At 39.1% G+C, this 19,593-nt stretch overlaps 2 protein-coding genes and 1 long non-coding RNA gene across 15 annotated transcripts in view; 2 read left to right on the top strand and 1 right to left on the bottom strand.

Annotated features, from left to right (window-relative positions):
- The first annotated feature begins 2,458 nt into the window (after positions 1-2,458).
- On the top strand, positions 2,459-6,890 carry cd302 (CD302 molecule). Of its 3 annotated transcripts, XM_038720433.1 has the most exons (7): positions 2,464-2,635; positions 3,725-3,850; positions 3,967-4,077; positions 4,675-4,854; positions 5,063-5,083; positions 5,194-5,422; positions 6,541-6,890. In XM_038720433.1, the coding sequence occupies exons 1-6, from the start codon at positions 2,545-2,547 to the stop codon at positions 5,394-5,396; spliced, it is 732 nt and encodes a 243-aa protein (XP_038576361.1). In that variant the 5' UTR covers positions 2,464-2,544; the 3' UTR covers positions 5,397-5,422; positions 6,541-6,890. The 3 variants fall into 3 exon arrangements, with proteins under 3 accessions (XP_038576362.1, XP_038576361.1, XP_038576360.1); XM_038720434.1 differs by having other exon boundaries at positions 2,459-2,635; positions 5,066-5,083; positions 5,194-6,890; XM_038720432.1 differs by having other exon boundaries at positions 2,465-2,635; positions 5,194-6,890.
- Positions 6,891-6,952: 62 nt separating this feature from the next.
- Positions 6,953-12,372, bottom strand: LOC119904050. 2 transcript variants are annotated; one of them, XR_005444645.1, is made up of 4 exons: positions 12,055-12,372; positions 11,653-11,800; positions 10,092-10,159; positions 6,953-9,689 (listed from the first exon to the last, which is right to left on the bottom strand). It is a non-coding gene; the product is annotated as an uncharacterized LOC119904050 (long non-coding RNA). The 2 variants fall into 2 exon arrangements; XR_005444644.1 differs by lacking the exon at positions 6,953-9,689 and having other exon boundaries at positions 10,046-10,159.
- The window catches only part of LOC119904040 (bromodomain adjacent to zinc finger domain protein 2B-like), a 51,645-nt gene continuing 43,846 nt past the window's right edge, over positions 11,795-19,593 (top strand). For 8 of the 10 annotated variants that reach the window (XM_038720422.1, XM_038720421.1, XM_038720418.1 and 5 more), the window contains exon 1: positions 11,795-11,983. The gene's annotated coding sequence lies outside the window, so the exon portion shown is untranslated. Of the gene's footprint in view, positions 11,984-12,552; positions 12,678-19,593 lie in introns of those variants that run through there. The other 2 variants (XM_038720415.1, XM_038720416.1) reach the window with 1 other exon arrangement.

Raw genomic sequence — 19,593 nt, 5'->3', positions numbered from 1 at the left:
AACATGGCATCCATCGTCAACTGCTTATCCTGCGTACAGGGTCGCAGGGGGCTGGAGCCAATCCCAGCTGGCATTGGGCGAAAGGCGGGGTACAGGTCCCCGGTCCATCACAGGGACTCACACAGACGAACAACCACCTAAGTTTAGGCCGCGTGTCTTTGGATGGTGGGAGGAAGCCAGAGCACCCAGAGAGATCCCAGGAAGAACATGCAAACTCCACACAGAAAGGCCAGGGCAACCACGGTTTGAACCCACAGCCTTCTTGCTGTGAGGCGACAGTGTTAACCACTGCACCACCGTACCACCCAGAAAACATGGCATATGTTAATAATTTACCTTTTTTTGAGACAGCTTGAAAAGAATGTCTTGCTCAATTTATTTTTAAAAAACATATGCAAGATTGGCAAACACAAAGAGATATGCAGAAAGAAATGTATGGTTACATGTACAAAAACAAATGTCACAATATATCAGTGGTACTCCGTGTTTTTCCTTTGAATGGTTTTAGATTAAAGCTTTTTGAGCCATTCTCTGTAGGCTGAGGTTCAAAAATGGAAGAAGGAAAGGACCAGCATCTGTTAGTTCCCCATTTAAGCAACATCTGACAAAGGTCACTTTGCTGTCAGTTATCTCCTAGATAGAAGACTCCATTAATTCGACAGTGACCATCTCCTACCCTACACATACATTCAGATATTCACTCAGTGAAGTAATGAGACATTATTATCAGGCAGTTCCAGTCATCTATGCCATCAATTATAATAACTGAACTCAAACTTGGAAATGTATTCGGCAACCGCAATCCAGTGAGCAATATTAATGCAGTTGTACTGCAGCTCTGTTGAGTTGGTCTACCAGTATTTACCCATAGGGTGAGGACCTGGTAAGGACTATATAAACACTGTCACATGGTATTGTTGACAACATGCATGGCCTGGACAGGGTGAGTTATGGGTATCAGGAGGTATGGCGAAGGGTGGGTTGATGGGGGCGTCTGTGAGCAGGCCTTGCCACGGCAGATGGGTCCCCACGGTATCCTGCGGGGTGTTGTGCCACCCTACGGGAAGCCACCAGCTCCAGACGAGGAGCAAAACTCACGCTCCAGCTGTCTGTGTTTGTTGTGCCACCTGCGCCTAGAAGCAATGGAGCTGAAACCCCCTCCCCCTCTGAACGACAACCATCCTGCCCCCAAGGCTCTCCGCTCCCTTACCTGCTCAGGTACGAAGCATCCTACATCCATACCCCTTTTAAAGCCTGTGGCTATAAAGGGAACGGCTTTTTCCTAAAAAAAACAAAAAGATGCTCTAAAGTTAACTACAAACCATACTGATAATGTAGGCAGCACTGTTGTCTTATTACAGGACTATTTATCAGACCAGACTGATGCTTAACTAGAAATTTTAATAATAAGAGAGTAGATACAGGAGGGTGGACACAACAATACAATATAATGCAATCGATTGCACTACCCCAGCAATAAACACAACCTTTGCAAATCTTACAGTCTTTAGTTTTTGTTGCGACAATTATAGAGAGTAGTTGATTCAACTCTGTGATACTTTTTGATGCCATAATCTGTCCAAAATAATAGAAACACTTCAGAATATAATGCAACATGATACAATGTATACAGTATGTTTAGGGCAACAATAGACAATTATTTTCATTACCATATCATTTAGCGATTCTGTAGTTTCGGCTCTGTGCTGACAACACATAACACACTGATTTTTTTCACATTCATATATCATTTGCATATTTGAACAAGTTTATTGTTTACAGGTTTAGCAAGAGGCCTGGTCCTGACTAGTCACAGGGTGGTACGTACTAAAAACATACCATAAAACACTCAAGTATATGGCTGTAAAAACTGCTCCAATAAACTGGGTAATGAATGCAATTAAAAATGAATATGTCATTTACTGACTGCAAATTAAAAGCCTCATACATATCACACAGACAGGTATGAGGTGGACATTTCAAAAAACGTTTAAATGTGGAGCATCAGCATAATTCTACACAATTAACCATAACATCAGAAAAATAAGTCAATGATTACGATGGCAACTTACAGAGCACAGTCTCTGTAGAAAACAATGCAAATCAGGCATGTAACCACATTGAATCTGATGAACACTGTGCGTAAAGCGCCACCTAGGGGTCCCCATGTGTAAAATAATCTGATCCTCGAGGACTGCAGTTTCTGGACGTAAATACAGCGGCTGAATTACCAAGGACGCTTTTTCAATTAGCCTTTAAATTGACATTAACTGTCAAAGATTTGTGTTATTAAATCGCAGATAATAATAGAGTTCAAATTGCTCTTGTTTTTAGCGTTTAGTTTTATCAGTGCAGGCGGGTGTGTTTACACTGTTATTACTGTGTTATACGGTGTGCAAGTCGTGTTTGTGAGCCGCTGTGTAGTGTATCTGTGTGTGGGTGGGATCTCGCTCACGTTGCCTGCGGACGCTTGAGTCGTGCAACAGAAAAGTAGTTTCGTGCATTCGCCATACTACCTGACTTTTTGGGGGGGTCCTGGCTGTCATGGAGTCTCTGAAGAACAATCGCCGTTCCCGATCAGTGTTATTCTGCGTCTTTGTGTTGTGTATCCAGCTGCAGTTGAGTTTGACGGGACGTAAGTTAGGTTTAAAGAGTTTAACACTGAATCTTCGCTCACAGCTACATAAACGTGATATATTCTGCTGTCAGAGTTACGTTTGTTCACAGCCGTTGAATTTAGCATTCCGAAGTCCTGCGTTAGTATAACGTTACTCTTAGCTTTGCTCTTTGCACTTAACTTAATGCTTGTTTATTGTGGGGGTTCTCTCGGGAAAGTAGTCGCATTAACGTTAAATGTTATGAACCAACTTCCCTAAATGTCGACCCTGCTGTTTTGCATACGGCACACTTAACTTTTTGGACACACTGTACGTGCACGTAAATTACGTTAAAAGTTGTGTGCTTGCCTATGTTGCGAAACGCAAATCAAACATTAAAAAATACGTGTTTTCCCCTTGGGATCAGTGTATTGCACGACAGAAATCTTTAGATTTTGCCTGAAGGTGTCTAATCATGGCTAATTTGCAAAAAAATGGGACAAATGTCCCTTTACATAGACTATATTTGTCGGACTGTAACTTTATGTGGAGCAATAATGCCAATATAGTCATTAAGTAAGTTTGTTAATAACAAGTATAACACTGCTACAAAGATGAGACACCATAGATGAACTGGCAAAAGTCAGACACATGTGACAGATGTGTCAGTTTTTAAACCTTGAGACAGACAACAGAGCTCCACCGAGGGGGAAATAATCTGTTCCCATATATGTGGTGCAGCAGTCAGGAAACTACAAGGAGAAAAGTCTAGAAAAGCATGACCATTTGGCAAACATAGACACAAACTGCACGGAAAAAGAGGAACAGCGGTCACAACGTGAAACAAACCAAGTAGTTTCAACTGTACAGACGTGGTTGTAGAATGGTATCTACTGACATCCAACTGGTTCTACTGGCATCCAACCAAACATGAGGCAGTTGTTGCCTTATCTTAAACGGGTGATTTGGTTATGTTTTGTTTAGTCAGTCCTGTTTCATTGGTTTCTTTGTTAAATCTCTTCCTGTAGCTTCTAAATCCATCCCACAAAAATGCACACAGCTAAAAGAAATTTCAATCAGGTGCCATATTTTTCCATTACCATGTTTTGTCCCATGATTTTCCTCAGACTGCCCTGCAGACCGACGCACCTGGGTGTCGTTTAAAGACAAATGTTACCACTTTGTCCATGGAGAAGAAGACAAAATCAAAAGCTACACTTTTGAGAGTGCAAAAACCCTATGCCGAGGATTTGGTACTTGAGACATTTTAATGTTTAAATATTTTGTTAAAGACAAAATGACAAATGGTCTGTTTTCTCATTGTGTGTGTGTGTGATTCGGTTGTCATTCATTGCTATGCTTTTTGTAGAGCTTTTGACCATCCAGAGCGCTGAGGAGAATGACTTTGTCATTAAATATAGCCCAGAAGTGTGGAAAGGCACTGTGAACGTGTGGCTGGGAATGTATTATGACACAAACAGTAAGTATCATGTGACCAGAGGACAGTGAAAACATGCTGACTAACTTCCATAGCATAAAATCTGATTGTCTATGAAAAAGGAAACAATTCAACTTTGTTTTAATCTTAAAGGGTTTTGTTTCAGATGTTTGTTATACATATACTGTATAGATATATTGATCATTTTGTGTAAGTGATCATTTATCTCTTTGTTGAGCTTTTATAATTGTACTCTGTACTCTGCTTAAAAGTGCGTGAAAGTTTATTCTTGAACTTGGAAACAATAGTTTGACTAAAAAATCTTAACTCAAGAGTGAAGATAACAATCTTAATGTTTGATTTAGAGTGTATTTAGCACAGTCTATCTGCTACTTTTAAAGCGTGACAGCGCCAACTCATCCTTGTCTTTCAATCCTGGCACAACCTCAGGAATGATTTTTTTTCTTTTTATGAAGCAGTCATTGGAGGCACCGTGGAGGAAGCTAAGATACCAGAAACTCAAAATCTCATTTCAGTTAGTGTGAATCCTGAGGATGGAAAAGATGCACATTGCCTGTGAAAGTGGTTGGTATTCCCACTGGCTGTCATGCTGGAGTACTGATTGGTGTCTTTTGTCAGGTGACAACATGATGTGGTTCGGTGACGACCCTGTGCTATTCACTAACTGGGAGGACAGCTCTCCATCAGACCTTGTGCCCTTGGAAACATGTGTCTCTCTGCACAGCAACACGGGAAAGTGGGAAAATGTCAGCTGCCTGGAAGAAGTGGAGAACGGAGTGGTCTGCGAGACAGATCAGAGTAAGATTAAAGTCTTTTTTTTTTCCTCAATGCAAAATATCAATCAGTCAATACGTCTATTAGACCTTTTGGTATGTTATTAATCTACCAGAGTTTCTTAACGTGACTGATCCATGAGTATGTAGCGAGGATTTTAGTTAATGTGTCTCTAGAAAATATAGTTGGGATTGTTTTCCACTTGGCTCACTGTGTTGTTTTTTTTCCTCAGAAGAAGAGGTAGCCAAGCAGAGTAAGTCGACCTTTGAGCTTTTTTTCGCATTTTCTTTACCTATTCCTGTGTGCTTTTTTGTTGTTGTTTATAGTAGTGACTTTCCTTGCATTGTTACTTGTCCTCCTCAGAACCCAACGCACTGCTGTCCGCCCTGGTCATTCTCAGCGTGGTCGCCATCATGGGAGTCTCAGCAGTTATTTGGTTCCTGCACCAGAAGCACAATCTTGGCTCCACTATCCTCACGGCATTCGAGTACCACCCTCCGTTCAGAGTCCTGGACACAGACCAGTCCTGCCTGGTGGAGGCTGAGGAGACAGACAGCGTGCCATAGGAGAACTTTCTCTCCTTTCCACATGGGTGGGTGTTCATGCAAAGAGAAGTCCACTAAAAAAAACAGTTGCGGGGGTAGTTTTGGGTTATACATGTCAACGTTATGACTTAGAATAATGTAGTGTGGTTGTAAGAAAACTGATGCCAAGCTTTCTCCTCTACTAACCTCACTGTGGCACATAAACATCTTTTGTTATCTGTACTAACATGAATTATAAGTAATTTTTTCACATTGGTGCATTTTCATTAGCAACTGTAGCCTGGTCAGCTGTGATTTGATCAGGTTATTATCAGGCACTACACATTTTTTTGATAACTTTTGGGATGAATATTTCTCTCCTGCATATTAGATATAACTTACCATTGTTTTTTTGAAGAGAGTGGAACTAAAAGCTTTCATACCTTTTGTGTGCAGACAGAAATGTCCTGTTGCAGGGCTACTCCAGCGACTTAGTATTGCATTCCCATAAGCTTGGGTGACTAACAAGAGGCAGATTGAAAAAAAATCGGTCAGTTTATGTAGTGCAGAATGAGACATCCTGATGTGTTTTTTTCATGAAATGTATCAAGCTTAAAAAATGCTGTATTCTACATTTCACATAATGCAACCAATCATATTTGACCCTCACTGCCCGATAAATGTTGCACGCACCCAGTTTGTAATGCAGGCTTTGAGTTGTACATTATTAGTCTACAACCATGAGATAACCCTAAAGACATTATCTGGGGTTATTTTCCCAGACTTTAGAACTATTGAAATTATACAACCATGATGAGTAAACTGATCTTTTGTGTAAAATCAGAGTGGCCCTTTTTAAGCAGTATTCACAGAAACAGGAATGCTTGATCCGAACAAGAGCCCGGCAAGAGTGTGAGCAATTGCCTTGTTACTCCATGCATGTAAATGTAGCCAGTGAGGTAGATTTGCACAGTCCATATTCTTTCCTAGGTAAAATAAATTCAAATGGAAAGCTGTCCTTAACCAATACTGCCAGAGAACGTCCTGACCGATTTCCCTGCATTCTCTCCCTGGCTTTAGATGTTATTGTGTCAAGGTGCGAGACTAGCCAAAATATAGCCAATATAGCCAGTAAAGCTAGATTTAGTTTTCAAAAAACACTGATTGAACTCTTCATTCATTCCAGGATCCTTTCAAGATGGCTGTCATGAAAATAATCTACATTCACAGTTCCTCTGCCCTTTATGTACTTTTTATCTGGTCAAAAGATAAATATGTATTTTTGGGGTTTATATTAAGAATTCCCTTGCTGCCCTATTAAACCCAATCTTGGCAGTATTGTTTTATCATTTAGTTGACATGATTTTGGTGTTTGAAATAATAAATCCTCCAGAGACATTAAAGACAATCTGTGGGATAGATATATTGCAGAATTATGTTTTCAACAGCATGAATGCTTTGTGCAATATTTGAGATTAATTTGTGAGAATCTGAGCCCTCGTGTCGTTTTTCATAATAAAATATGTTTGACAATAAGAAGAGCTTGCTTTTGTTTTTGTTTTTTAACTAATATGACTCAGAAAGTTCTATTAGGCAGTAACAGGACACATTTCTAGTAGTCTGCCAACAGTAATATGTCAACTTCCAGCCATGGGTTGTCCAGCGGTGTCAGAAAGTAAAAAGTATTATTTCTCTCTAAATAGAACATTTCTGCTATATATATATATATGTCGATGCATAATTGAGGAGAAAAGGATGAATTAGGACACTTAAATTGGGGTTTCAGAGAGGACATCTAAATCATTGTCATCTGAAAAATGTCACTCTCTCCAAATGTCCAGTGGCTCTGTTGACATCTCAGTGTGGGCCAAGATGAAACAGAACTGAGCAAAGGCAGCAGGAAATCTCACCCCCCCCCCCCCTTCCCATTCATACACATCTAAATTTAGACTTCCAAGAAGTCTGCCATCTAACAAATTCTCTTTAAATATTGGCTTCATATGCCTCTTTTTTGTTGAGTTGTGTCTTTCTTGATGATTTTCACATCTAGTTATGAATAGTCAAAGGCACTTGTGGACTAACATTTATTGATGTAGCACACTAATAGGACAATAACAATAACGCTTTCCTCGGAGCATTCCAGGTTATTTCTAGATATGGCCACAAGGTGGGACAGTGAATCACATTTCTGTCAAGTCTGTTCTCTGACATTGCAGGAGGGAACATGGAAGATTATCAGTTTGACAGTGTTGTTATTGGACAACAATCAGAAAAAACACTGATTTGAAAAAATTACCCTGTTGCACTTTGCTGTTACACTGTTACATTTTCGAGGAAGTCTAGAGGTAACTCATATCTTTAAACATGAACACAAAATAAATAGAGTAGATGTAAAATTGCAGAATGCTTATCTTGTCTCCAAGCTGAGGTGAAAGTCCTCTTATTGATTAAGTAAGTCATTTAGGCTCGCTGTGGAAGACAACTATTAACATGCTATGTGAGATAAAGGTCCAAAGACCAGAGTGGGGCCGGAGAAGGCCAGGGCTGCACTGTGGGGTAGGGGCTCTGTGTGGGCTTTTAACTGTTATAGTTAAAATGCCCCATATTGTCTATACTGAGGCCTATATTGTCAAAAATGGTGTATGAGGAAAACACAAAATTCTGATTTTCATGATTTACTTTACCTATGTACAGCCCCTCAAATGTACAAATTGGGCCTTTAAAAATGACCTACATGGTTAGATTTCAGCAGATATTGATTTTATATTTCGAAGAGCAAAGACTTATTCAGGCTCATGAATATGCAACATATTCAACAAGTATAATTTAGTCTTGATAAAATAGCAAAAACAATTACTGTGAGTAAGCTTCTGTTTGAATGCAACTCTGCATGATACATTTAGAAAACTAAGAGTGTGATCGTAGATGTTCATTTCTGGTCTGGTTCCAGGACTTAATGGCCCTCATCTGAAAAAATGTTTTAGCGATTCAAATTGAATTAGTTAAGACGGAATAATGACGTGAAAACAAAACGGCAATTCACTGATTATCAGACTGTAAAAAGTCTGCTGAGCCTACACACATTAGTAATCTGTTGTAATGCTACAGAAGTGTTTAGCTGCTGTGTGTCACCAGTTACAACAGAGGAAAACGTGTATTGACATGCAAAAGGAATAATTATGATCATTCTAATTATGATAATTAATTGTAACACTAATTTACTGAAGCCTCATTAGATTTTGTGGAAATAATTGGGTTGAATTAAATTTATGATGAACCTTTTGAGGCATAACCATTTATTTTTTTTACAAACAGATTTCAGCTTAAGTGATTGATGCTGTTGCATCCCTAAAATCATCTTTTCTGTTTAACTGGGATGTATGTATTTTATTATTGTAGAGTGGCTGTTGCCTCATCACAATGGCTGTAAAGGCCTTTTTTCGCTCAAATAATAGCAGATGAATTTCATTCACACATCTGCCACACCGCTGCTTGAAGCAGGAAGAGGTCTACACTGACCCAGAATGACTAATTAAAACGGACATTGGTATGCATGAATAAGAGATGACATGCAGTAGCGTGACAGATGGAATGAAAATGAGAGCCACGCTGGATCACAATCCTGTGAATTACCAAGTTATGTGTCAAGAAAACAATACACAACAGAAAAAAGCAACCCTTGGCTTGCACGTGGACTTCACAATGTCAGAACTCTTTACTGCCTTTCCGGTTTCAAGTCTCTTTTTCTCAGGATTCTACTAGATGTGAGTTATTCCTATTCAGCTCATCCTCTATTTATGTTATGGTCTTTCTTGGAAAAGGTGTCTGTACACAGAAGGGCATGCAAGAACATGCTCCAATTAACAGAGGCCACTATTTAGAGGACTGCTCTCTGGCCGGCCATGCGAGATAAACAGTATTATACTAACTCTATTTTACGTCAGGACGTGCCATACTGCATTTCTTTACCACCTACTGGGCTACAGTAATTTGAATTACATTACAATTTGGATGTGTAAAGTGAATATAACTCACATTGTGTGGCAGCTTTTTGGGAATGGTTAGCTCAGAGTTGTTGAAAACACTGTATCAGAGCGTAGAGTGTAAACTGCATATTCAACACACACAAACAGTTTTTTAGCTCAGACACTGTGCCATTTTCTAAATCAAACGCATGTGCAGTGCTTGGAGGCTTTGGTGTTAAAGGGATCAGAGCATTGTGTGCTGACATGATTAAAATCTGTATTACTTAAATATGTCAGGACAAAATAAGAAAAAATCAATGACAGTGAGTCCAACTCCTGTGCCTCAGGGGTATACTGCGTATTCTGTGGACTGATAGAAAAATAATAATTAAAAACAAAAGCACCATCTTAATTTGTTTTCCATCAGTCTCTGGAGAGATCATCTTTGCTGTGTCTTTGGTATCTCATTATACTTTCTAATCAAGACTCTTTAAAAATGCCTTTAAAGGGGACAGGCTGTTTGCCCTTCCCCCAGCATGCTGCTGCATTGCAGCCATCGACTGCAATTTATTATGTTACAAATGACCAAGGTAGGCTGACATTTTGATTGTACAATGTGAAAAACCCTGGACGGCTTTCGAAGGTGACGCTGCTCTGATCTCTCTCATTGCTCATTCTATCTAATGAAGATTGTCCAGTACAATTTAAAAAAGTCCAGGTATCCTGTGGCTTGGCTGACAAATTTATCAAATCATTTTTCCCCCTCCCTCACCTTGTGTGTTCATCCTGCCAGGCGTGTGTTTCACTCAGTCCAGTCAGTAGCTCCTTTGACTGCAGAATCTAAAATGACACAGAATTAGGGGGGAGAAAAATCAATGAGCACAAGGGATGGTGAACAAGCAAATAAACCTGGTTTCAATTACAAATGCTGATCAAGGATTTTTTATTCCACATCTTTAATTCAAATGTGCCCTTGTGCCTTAATTACTGTATCCAATTAGTTCAACTTCATGTACAGTGTGTATTGGCAAAAAGGTGCAGCGCCATGACTGGAAATCCACTCCACCCCCTGAACACTAACACGTCTTCCTCTTTCAAAAAAAAAGACAACATGGTGCAACGTACTGTAATCACAAGACGTGACTTCAGAAATTAAACAGAGGAGTCCCATTACCTTGACAATAACCTCCCAGAAAAAGCAAATGTTGATCTTACTCTGCAATAATTCATTAAAAAATTATTTATAATTTGTGGAATTTAAACACTGGGGCAACAGCACTACATCAGTCCGCATCAGAGATCCATTTTCATACCGTTACACTGCTTTGATTACATTGTGTTGTAAATGTTTGCTGCTCAGGTTAATGATAAAATGCACCCAATTTCCTGTTGCAGATTGTATGCTTGCTTAATGAGCAGTAACAAGGCAGATGGTAGTCCTTGTCCGACTACTTATTTATGTAATTTCAACCATCAACAAACATTAATGCTTTGTTAATAGTTTCCCAATCCTACTTAAAGAGCCATTTGAACTAAGCAGTCCACACTTCCAGACAATTTTAACAAGAGTCTGGAAAAGGGATGTATAGCATTGATACTTACCATCCTTTAAATAATGAGTTTGAAATTACTTATTGCTCTCACTTTTTCTTCTTACTGCTACTGCATGTAGATTTTTCTAAATTCTGTCTGTTTTGAGGAGTCTGTTTTTGCCAACTTTTGTTTGAGAGACAATACCACTGAACTGAACTGTTACACCAACTAAACAACTGAACTAAACAGAAAAAAAGACATTATGTCAGTCAGTTTTACTTTCAGACATTACACAACACTCACTGTCACTGTCAGCAAAGACCTCTATGGCCTGCATCCTCTTGGTTATTAATTACCGAACAAAGTATGAGTGTGTGTGTGTGTGTGTGTGTGTGTGTGTGTGTGCAGTATTTCTACCACCAAACAGGCAGTCTGTCTGTCCTTTAAATCAATATTACACCAGCACATATGTGACTTATAAAGCTAGGTTATAAATAAATCCTGAAAATGTGTAACATCTGAACATTTAAAAAAAATAGTTGGACTGTGTTGCCATTGTCAGACCAGGGATGTGGTGGAAACTGAAAACCTCCTGAAACCTAAGCACCTGTTGTGAAATACTTTGAGCACCTTTATATGCGACATGCATGCAGTCTAAAGACTAATGGGCAGTGTAAGGTTCTTGTACTAATAAATCATTAAAAAACACCTTTTTGATAAAGCCTGTGTCATTTCATTTATGGTATCGATTTGCACGACGGTTGTTGTTCAACACACAGAGGCACCTCATGTTTTCCCACCTTACAGATGTATATAGTGTACTCGCAGATAGTTTGTGCACTTTGCTGGTTGCAGGTTTTGCGAACAAAAGTTTGCATTGTAGAAGCCTTGAGCTGACGTCACTTCTCGAGTTGCTCGGAGTGAAGCGGAGGAGAGAGTCTCTTCAATCTGCGATCAGAGAGCAACACATTCAGTCACACAAGCTCCCACCACTGGACTCAAGTACTGACCAAGTCTCCATTCATCTCTTTCAGCGTCCCTCAAACAGCGCAAAACCGGGGGAAGTAAATTAACAGTGTTTTTCCATTTCCCTATTTTAAGGAGTAAGGTTAACCGATTTTCGACGTCAAGGTGAGTTTAATTGTCTGTGTTTTGCCCAAGCTAAGACAGTTTGCAACCTTAGGTCGCTAGGTAGTACTCACCAACGTACGTTCAGTGCTGTGTTATTTCGCGAATTTCTGTCGCCGGGTGCTAACAGCTAACGTTAAAGCTAACGTTCTTTTGCTAAACCAGTAGCATCCTTTTGCCTACACTTGCCTCACTGAAGCCGCTCCGTGAGTTCAACACGGCGACGAGGAGAAACAAAAGTTCATATCAAAGTATATAACACGGTTTTCGGATATAAACTTTGGCTTTAACTGGTGTCATGTTGACATTGTAACTTGGTCGTTAAGAAGAGTGTTTGAAGCAGGAGTTGGGCAACTAACGTTAACATGTCACCCGGTACGATACTTGGCAGACACACAGAGACAGGCAGTGCTGTTCAGCCTTGTCATTAGCTACCTTGCAGCATGGATCCTGTCTTTGTTGCCAGCTGGTCCACTCTGCGGGTCCACCGTTTGTGCAGAAACCTCAATGGATGGATCATGAAAACATATACATAAGTTAGCGTGTCAAAATATTAGGTTTGTTTGTTTTTTTTAGCTCGCCTGTTGTAGGAGTGTATCATATAAAAAGTCTTGCTGCCAGTGTAACGTTAATGCTTGTTGTGGGTTTAAGCTTCGTGTGACAACATGAAATTATCAAACAACAGGATTTAATACAGGTGGGTTTTTATTAATGTTTTAGCCTCGTCTTTGCTAACATTAATTGTGTGTTATCAGTGTTAAAGCTGGGGGCTGCCTGCTGGTGTCGTCTCCCCCCTGTATCTTTTTTTTTTTGTTGTTGCTTTCTTCCTCTTAAAGGAGAGCGCAGCTAATGCAGCAGCTGCGGTCTGGGCTGAAATTTACCCTTTGAGATTATGACAATACCCTCCATTTTTCTGCTTTCATATTAACAACAAGGCATTCGCCATCTTGGGGTATTTAAATTAGCACGGTTTATGTAAACTGTTTTTATCCGCAACAAAGTTATGGAACTTTGAAGGAGAAAAACAAAATCTGAATGTACAACCTTGACTTTGGTTGAATTGAAATTGAAAGAAGCACTTTTTGATGATTTATGCTGAGTGAGATTTCAACACTGATTGGTTATGGCTTATGAAACTGCAGTCCAACCACTTTCATGTTCCTGTGATGACATGTCACACATGTAGCCCCCCCCCCCCCGAAATTCAGTTTTAAATCTTTTAGTGGCTGTCTTAATCTGGGTGCCACAAGCACAAACTAGGTTTTATTTCCAGTGCAGAAATCAGGGCATTTTATTATTGTCCTGATTTCTTCCCTGTGCACTGTGGTTTTTATGTTGGGCCTACTTGGCTTACTTTAAATTTTAAGAAATCTAAAAAGTTCTACTACAGTTCTGAGAAGTTCTACATAATGTTACAGACTATTGCAATTAATTACAACCATGCTTGACATTAGTAAACCTCAAAGAAGACATCTTGGCATGTCATGGTAGGAAAGGCACAGGTTTTACTAATAACATTAACATGGCTTCCTTATATTCAAGTGTCCAAGTGAGCCATGACAGTGTTACAGCAGCTAAATGGAATTTAGCCATTATTCATTTTGTTATTTACACCTGTGGTTTTCCTACAATGGCATGTCATAGTTGACTTTTGTGAATTTAACTTGTAATAGGCCCTTTCAAACTTTGTTATCACAGCATAAACTGCCATTTATATACAGGAGTATGTGGTGCAGCTTGATTTATGAACAATTGTGCTCATACAGTGGATAAAGCTTGATTTGTTGGCGTAAATTTAACTAAGCGTCATTTAGTTTGTTTTAGCAGGCATATTTTGTTGGCTGCAAAGCGGAGCTAATTTGTCTTCACAGATATAATTGATAGTAATGAACTAGTGTGTGCCCTTTGTGCACACAGTCCTAAGTGAAATGGCAGTAAACATGATTCCTAGTAAAATCCATCATTTAAATGGCTTCAGTAGCCAAGGCAGCACAATAAATCAGATCACAGCCTTGATGTGTTATGCATGCATCCAGTAACTGCCAATGAATCAAAACACAGGTAGAAGGTCACTAAATTTGCCTCCATATTTATTCAGATCACATGTCCTTGAAAACCTCTGCAGAGAGAACAATGTTGAAGTGATGTGGACTAAGATTCTAATGCAAGCTTTTAACATTGAGAAATCAAAAGAGTCAGCAACTTGGATTTGAATTTTTAAAATATTGCTTTGTTCTTCCAGGCTCCAAATGCAAATGTTGCCCATGGTTACTAAATTACTTAAAGAAGCCCATTTTAAATGCGAGCCCTAGCTGTCAAATAAAAATTTTTTTCAGTTCAATCATTTTTCCAGAGTTTTACTGACTTAATTCCAAACTAATTATTGTGTAACTTAAAATAACTACTTTTCACCTACAACCTACTATAAACATATTACCCTTAAATTCCACTAGCAATACAACTCATATTAACATTAGAGCTGCAACAAATAATCAATTAGTTGTCAACTATTAAATTAATCTGCAATTATTTTGATAAACGATTAATCTGTCCTTTTTTTTAAGTAAAATTCTCCGAATCCAGCTTCTTAAATGTGAAAATATTCAGGTTTCTCTCCTCTACAACAGTAAACTGAATACCACGGGGTTGTAGACAAAACAAGACATCTTACGTCATCTTGGGCTTTGGGAAACATTTTCCCCCATTTTCTGACATTTTACAGACCAAACAACTAATCGATTCATTTAAAATAATCAACAGATTAATTGAAAATGAAAATAATCATTAGTTGCAATCCTAATCAACGGATAGATTTGTGTACATGGGATCAAGACCTACAGTAGTGTAGATTCAGTATGTACGGCGCATACATCAGGGTAAGAACATACATCAGCAGACTAATTTGCCTAATCTTCGCAGGTCTTTAGACTGCGGTGGAAACACACACAACAATAGGCTGAAGGAACCTTTTAGTTTCTTGAAAAGTAGTTCCTGAGACTAAAAGTTTGGTGTGCTTTTGGTGGAAAGTCGGCTATAGATGTAGGGGTGTGATGAAATCTTGTGCCACAAGATCGCACAATATTAAAACGTGATGAAATTTCTCATCAAGGTGAAAAGCTGTCTCACGATATCAGCATGAGGGTGTGAGAGTGAAATTGGCATAGAAGATGCCCACGCTACTTTTAAATTGTTTGTGTGACAGCATTTTGCGTACCTGGTTGAAACAATACAAGGCGACAGAGTCGAATAAAAGATTTTTCAGTCATATGTTTTTTCAATGAAGACTTCTTAAAAATAGTATTAAAATATCGTATTGTCTCATCTTGTGGGCTAAGTGTATCTTCACACCCATAGTTGGAGACCAGATTTGTGTTTTTCTTTTGCTGAATTGGTCACAGAACTCACCATTTCAAGTGGGGATCACATTATCTGTGGCCCCTCTTGGTATGTCCTCACAGAATTTGAGAAGGTCCCCTGTTTATGCTCCTTTGGCCTTTTGAAAGGGCCAAAGGAGAAGGAAAAAAGCAGGACTGCTAATAATTGTGTTTTCACCCATTCTCACCCTGTCTCTTCTACTCTTACCCTTTCCACAAGTTTGCACTCATTAATCAAAGGTGCTGGTCTCCTGCTGAGGCCTGAACAGGTTCATCAATTTGGCAGCCAGCTTGCTGTAAGGAACAGTGCAGAGGCTCTTAACACATAGGCATAAATAAATCTATGGGCTTTATATGCAAGCCCTGAAGGTTAATACTGTATAATTCAATATACCCTCTTTGTCTGTTGTGATTGATGTTTTTAAGCACGTAAGGCTTGATGGGAGTCCCTTTTTGTAGGTCAGTGTTGACACTTTATGATTGGGTGAGCTTGGGGGGAGCAGCACGAGGGAGGTGGATTATTAGGAATATGTCAGGGAGATTACTCTTTTTCACTCATCTTTCTGGTCTATTTTCTCTCCGCCTGGAGATGCTTGTCGCAGTGCTTTATTTGAACCAATGATCCTTCTGAGATTGAAGTCTCCCTGCTGTGTTAATGGGGCTGATGTTTAAAGTGCTAGTGGCCTGGTCTGTTTGTTTGGCTGTTTGGTATTTATTTGCCGCCTTTGCAGCAGAAAATTCAGGGCAGCTGAGAATGAATGGCTCCATATTCATAATTCTTAGTCGGATCATTACAGGACTAATATAAGCCTTTTTTCCAGTTTCTGTTGTAAACCATTCCACTCTCACACAAAGACTGTGCCTCAGCAGCCCCCTTTTTATTGATCCTCATGAATTTAAAATCTGGTCACTCCTGCCACGAACACTTTCCACCTCTGTGCTAGGCACGCTGCTGCAGCCACATTTTACAATGTTGATTATTTTATTTTTTTTACTCAACATTGTAAAAAATATAAACATATCCCTAAAAATGTCAACAATGGCCAAAATCTAAGGCTTAATGAATCCCATTGACTACATTCTTTCCTCGCCAAGCAGCAGGCCATGCCATGAGAGTTTTACAAATCTGTGTCTTAATTATAAGATGTGTACATTTTGAAGACATCATAACAGACCCTACCACTCATATGATGTAAATGTTTTAGCTGAGTCGTTAAAAACGATAAAGTTAAGGTGGAGTAGATTAACACGAAATGGTCTCTGTAATCTCTAAAAGGTGAATCACAACAATTTTGATCACATTGATTCTGATAATGTTTACGTCTGCCAACACACCGTTTCTTTTCACTGCGCAATATGAAAGTGACACTCTTTCTGTGTTGACACTGAATGTTGCCAATAAATGTAATGCCACTAATGTAAAAAGCTTCATATTAACAGGATGTGTAGGAGACTAAGTTGGTGCGTCAAAGCGGAGCGGGTGAGTTTAGGAAATGAAGAAAATATATTAAGATGCTATACAGGACCAGTGTTAAAGGTTCAGTGTATAAGATTTAGTGGCATCTCGTGGTGAGGTTGTGAATTGCAACCAACTTTCCAGTCTACCACTGCCCCCTACCCTTTCAAAGAGCATAGGACAGCTATGATTGCTGACAGAGGACAAAAGGTGTCTCTTCTGAGACAGCAGAGAGTAGCCAGTCAGGAAATGAGGTTTCTTTAGATATACCTTTTTGATAGCGGCAAAAATATAAATAAATAAATACTTTGATAGCATGCTGAAATATATCTCAGTCGTGGCAGCAACAGTTACTCACATAATCACTTCTTCTTTAGTGGTTTTGCCTGCAAAATAAAAGCGCAAGAAGCTTTTAATGCTGTAGTTGGAGTTTGACTTTGAAAAAATCTGAACGACATTAAAAGAGTGCTGCCTTCTTGACACACCTCTGAAAGAGCCGTCAGAGAACGTGAGTCCCCTAAATGTTCTCTGCCTGGAGATACTGGGGAAATGATAAAGCGTCCATAGGTTGATGGATGCGGATCAAACACCGAAACACAAATACTGCAGCACATGCTGTAATGTAAGAAACAAGGTGGGCTCAAACTCACAAACCCCGGGGTGTGAGACCTGCACTTTACCAACTGGGTTAACCAAAGGCCATGTTGATAGAAGTCAATATTATGTGTTATATTCTTACCCACCATCTAATGGTTGAAATTGTTGCTCTAATGCAAAACTTGCAGACCCCTGCTGTATATTAATTCTACTACTTCTTCTAACATACATATTCAACATAGTAATGAGTGTCTACACTGTCTGAATTCTACCAGAAATAGAACAAGAACAACGTAGTGATGAAACGTGCTCTGTAGCACTGTTTGTCCGTTTTCAGGTACCGTAGAAACATGATGAAGCAACGTGGCAACATCCATCGAAGGGGGAACCCACGGTTATGTAGATATAAATGATTCATTCTAAGGTAATGAAAACATAACGATTTATTATATAAAGTCTTTAAACACCACTGAAAATATAGTTCTAGATCTTATATTGCATTTCTGTCAATAAATCCTCAGAAATACTACACACTGGACCTTGAACAAACAAGATGTTCACCCTGACCTCACCAGCAAGCTGAAACCCTCAAATCCTGTAACACAAGTACTGTCAAAGAGACTACGAAGAGGGAACCTGCTTTTGGTACTATACTCATGACTTAGTGAACAGCTTTCTGCGTACGGATGCTAATGCCATTATCTGTTCCTTTAAATGATGACATGGAGTCAGATACTGTAGCTGGACCATTGAGTAACACGAGGAGGCTCAGCCTTGTAGTGGTTCAAAGACATGTTGCAACAACCAATTATTTGAAACGAGAGAGTGACCTTTTTACTCTTGATACTGAATGAAACATACAAGTGTAGTCGACCGTAATCTCTTTAACGCTGATATTCACACTACAACCAGACACAGATTAAACTGTAAGGTGACCCGCATGTTGGTCTAGATGACGCAGTGTTGATGTGAGAGCATGGCTGCTATAATTCAGTGCTGCTTGTTCATATTTAGAAAATATAGAGAGGGAGGGTAGTAGCATTTCAACATCGGAAAGTAAGTGTGACAGATGAAAGTGGCAACAATTTGTTTTGATCTGGAGCCTTTTTAATTTTTACCTGTTGTGTCAAAACATTTTAAAAGGATCCCCTTTACTCTGGTGGGTCATTGTGACAAGAAGTGAGATTTATGTGAAAGCCATGGCACCTGTCTTAGTACACAGTGATCATGAGCCAACTCAGTTTTATAGATACTGTGCGGCTCTGTTAACTTGTGATGTCTAAATTAAAGATCTTCTAAAATCATAACCAAAGAAATGTGGTTGTTACTCTGTCATATTTTATGTTTGAGGCCCTTCATAAACAGCATACAGGTGCCATGAGCAAACATTTAGAGCAACGGTCTCAAGTAGCAATCCACTCAGATACATTACGATTGTATTAAATAGAGATCAATTCACATTCAACATAAACATAAAAGTTCAGGTAGGTTTGAGAAAGGATATGTTGTCTTTACTTGGAGACATGGATTGCCTAAATCAAGCTTGGGTCGCTTGATTCGAGTTGAATTAAATTAGTTTCTTACTTTTTGCTAGTCGTTAATGGTTAATTATTACTTCAAAGTTCTTACTCACTACAAAGTCTTATTGACAGTTATTGACAGCGTCACTGTTGGCCTTTTGTACTCACTTAACACTGGTTTGGTTCACATTCCTTCATCAGGTAAAATTTAATACTGTAATTTAGTACCAAAACTGTGTTAATACAACACAGTACAAGTCAGTACAAGTGACTGATGGCCTGCGGGATCTGTTGTTTTCTTCTGAGTAACGGTGTTCAGCAAATGGGGCAGAACAATTAATCGCAATTTTCAAAATCGCAACTGCAATATCCAGGGGTCTGCTAATTCTTGATGAATATGCTCTTGATAATGTGTCATAAAATACCATTAAAAATGAAGCATTGTGGTGCTACAGATATGCCCTAGCCCACAGACATCATATTCGCCAGACAGAGAACAATGTTTGTTTGTCATTAGTATAAGATATTTATTCTTTTTCTATTTCTATTCTGTTTTCCTTGGTTAGATTTTAATGCCTTTTTAAACATATACCTGTCAAAAGAAAACCTCAAGGGAAGGCTCGGCCCGGCAATATCTATCTTTTGTTCTAATTTCTAGCATAAAGC

The sequence above is a fragment of the Micropterus salmoides genome, unplaced genomic scaffold (genome assembly GCF_014851395.1).
Source record: "Micropterus salmoides isolate LMB-PRFRI ecotype aquatic unplaced genomic scaffold, ASM1485139v1 Ms_hic_scaffold_15, whole genome shotgun sequence".
Taxonomy (NCBI): Eukaryota; Metazoa; Chordata; class Actinopteri; order Centrarchiformes; family Centrarchidae; genus Micropterus; species Micropterus salmoides.
The sequence above is the reverse complement of the archived record's forward strand: the minus strand, read 5'-3'. Positions and strand labels throughout refer to the sequence as shown.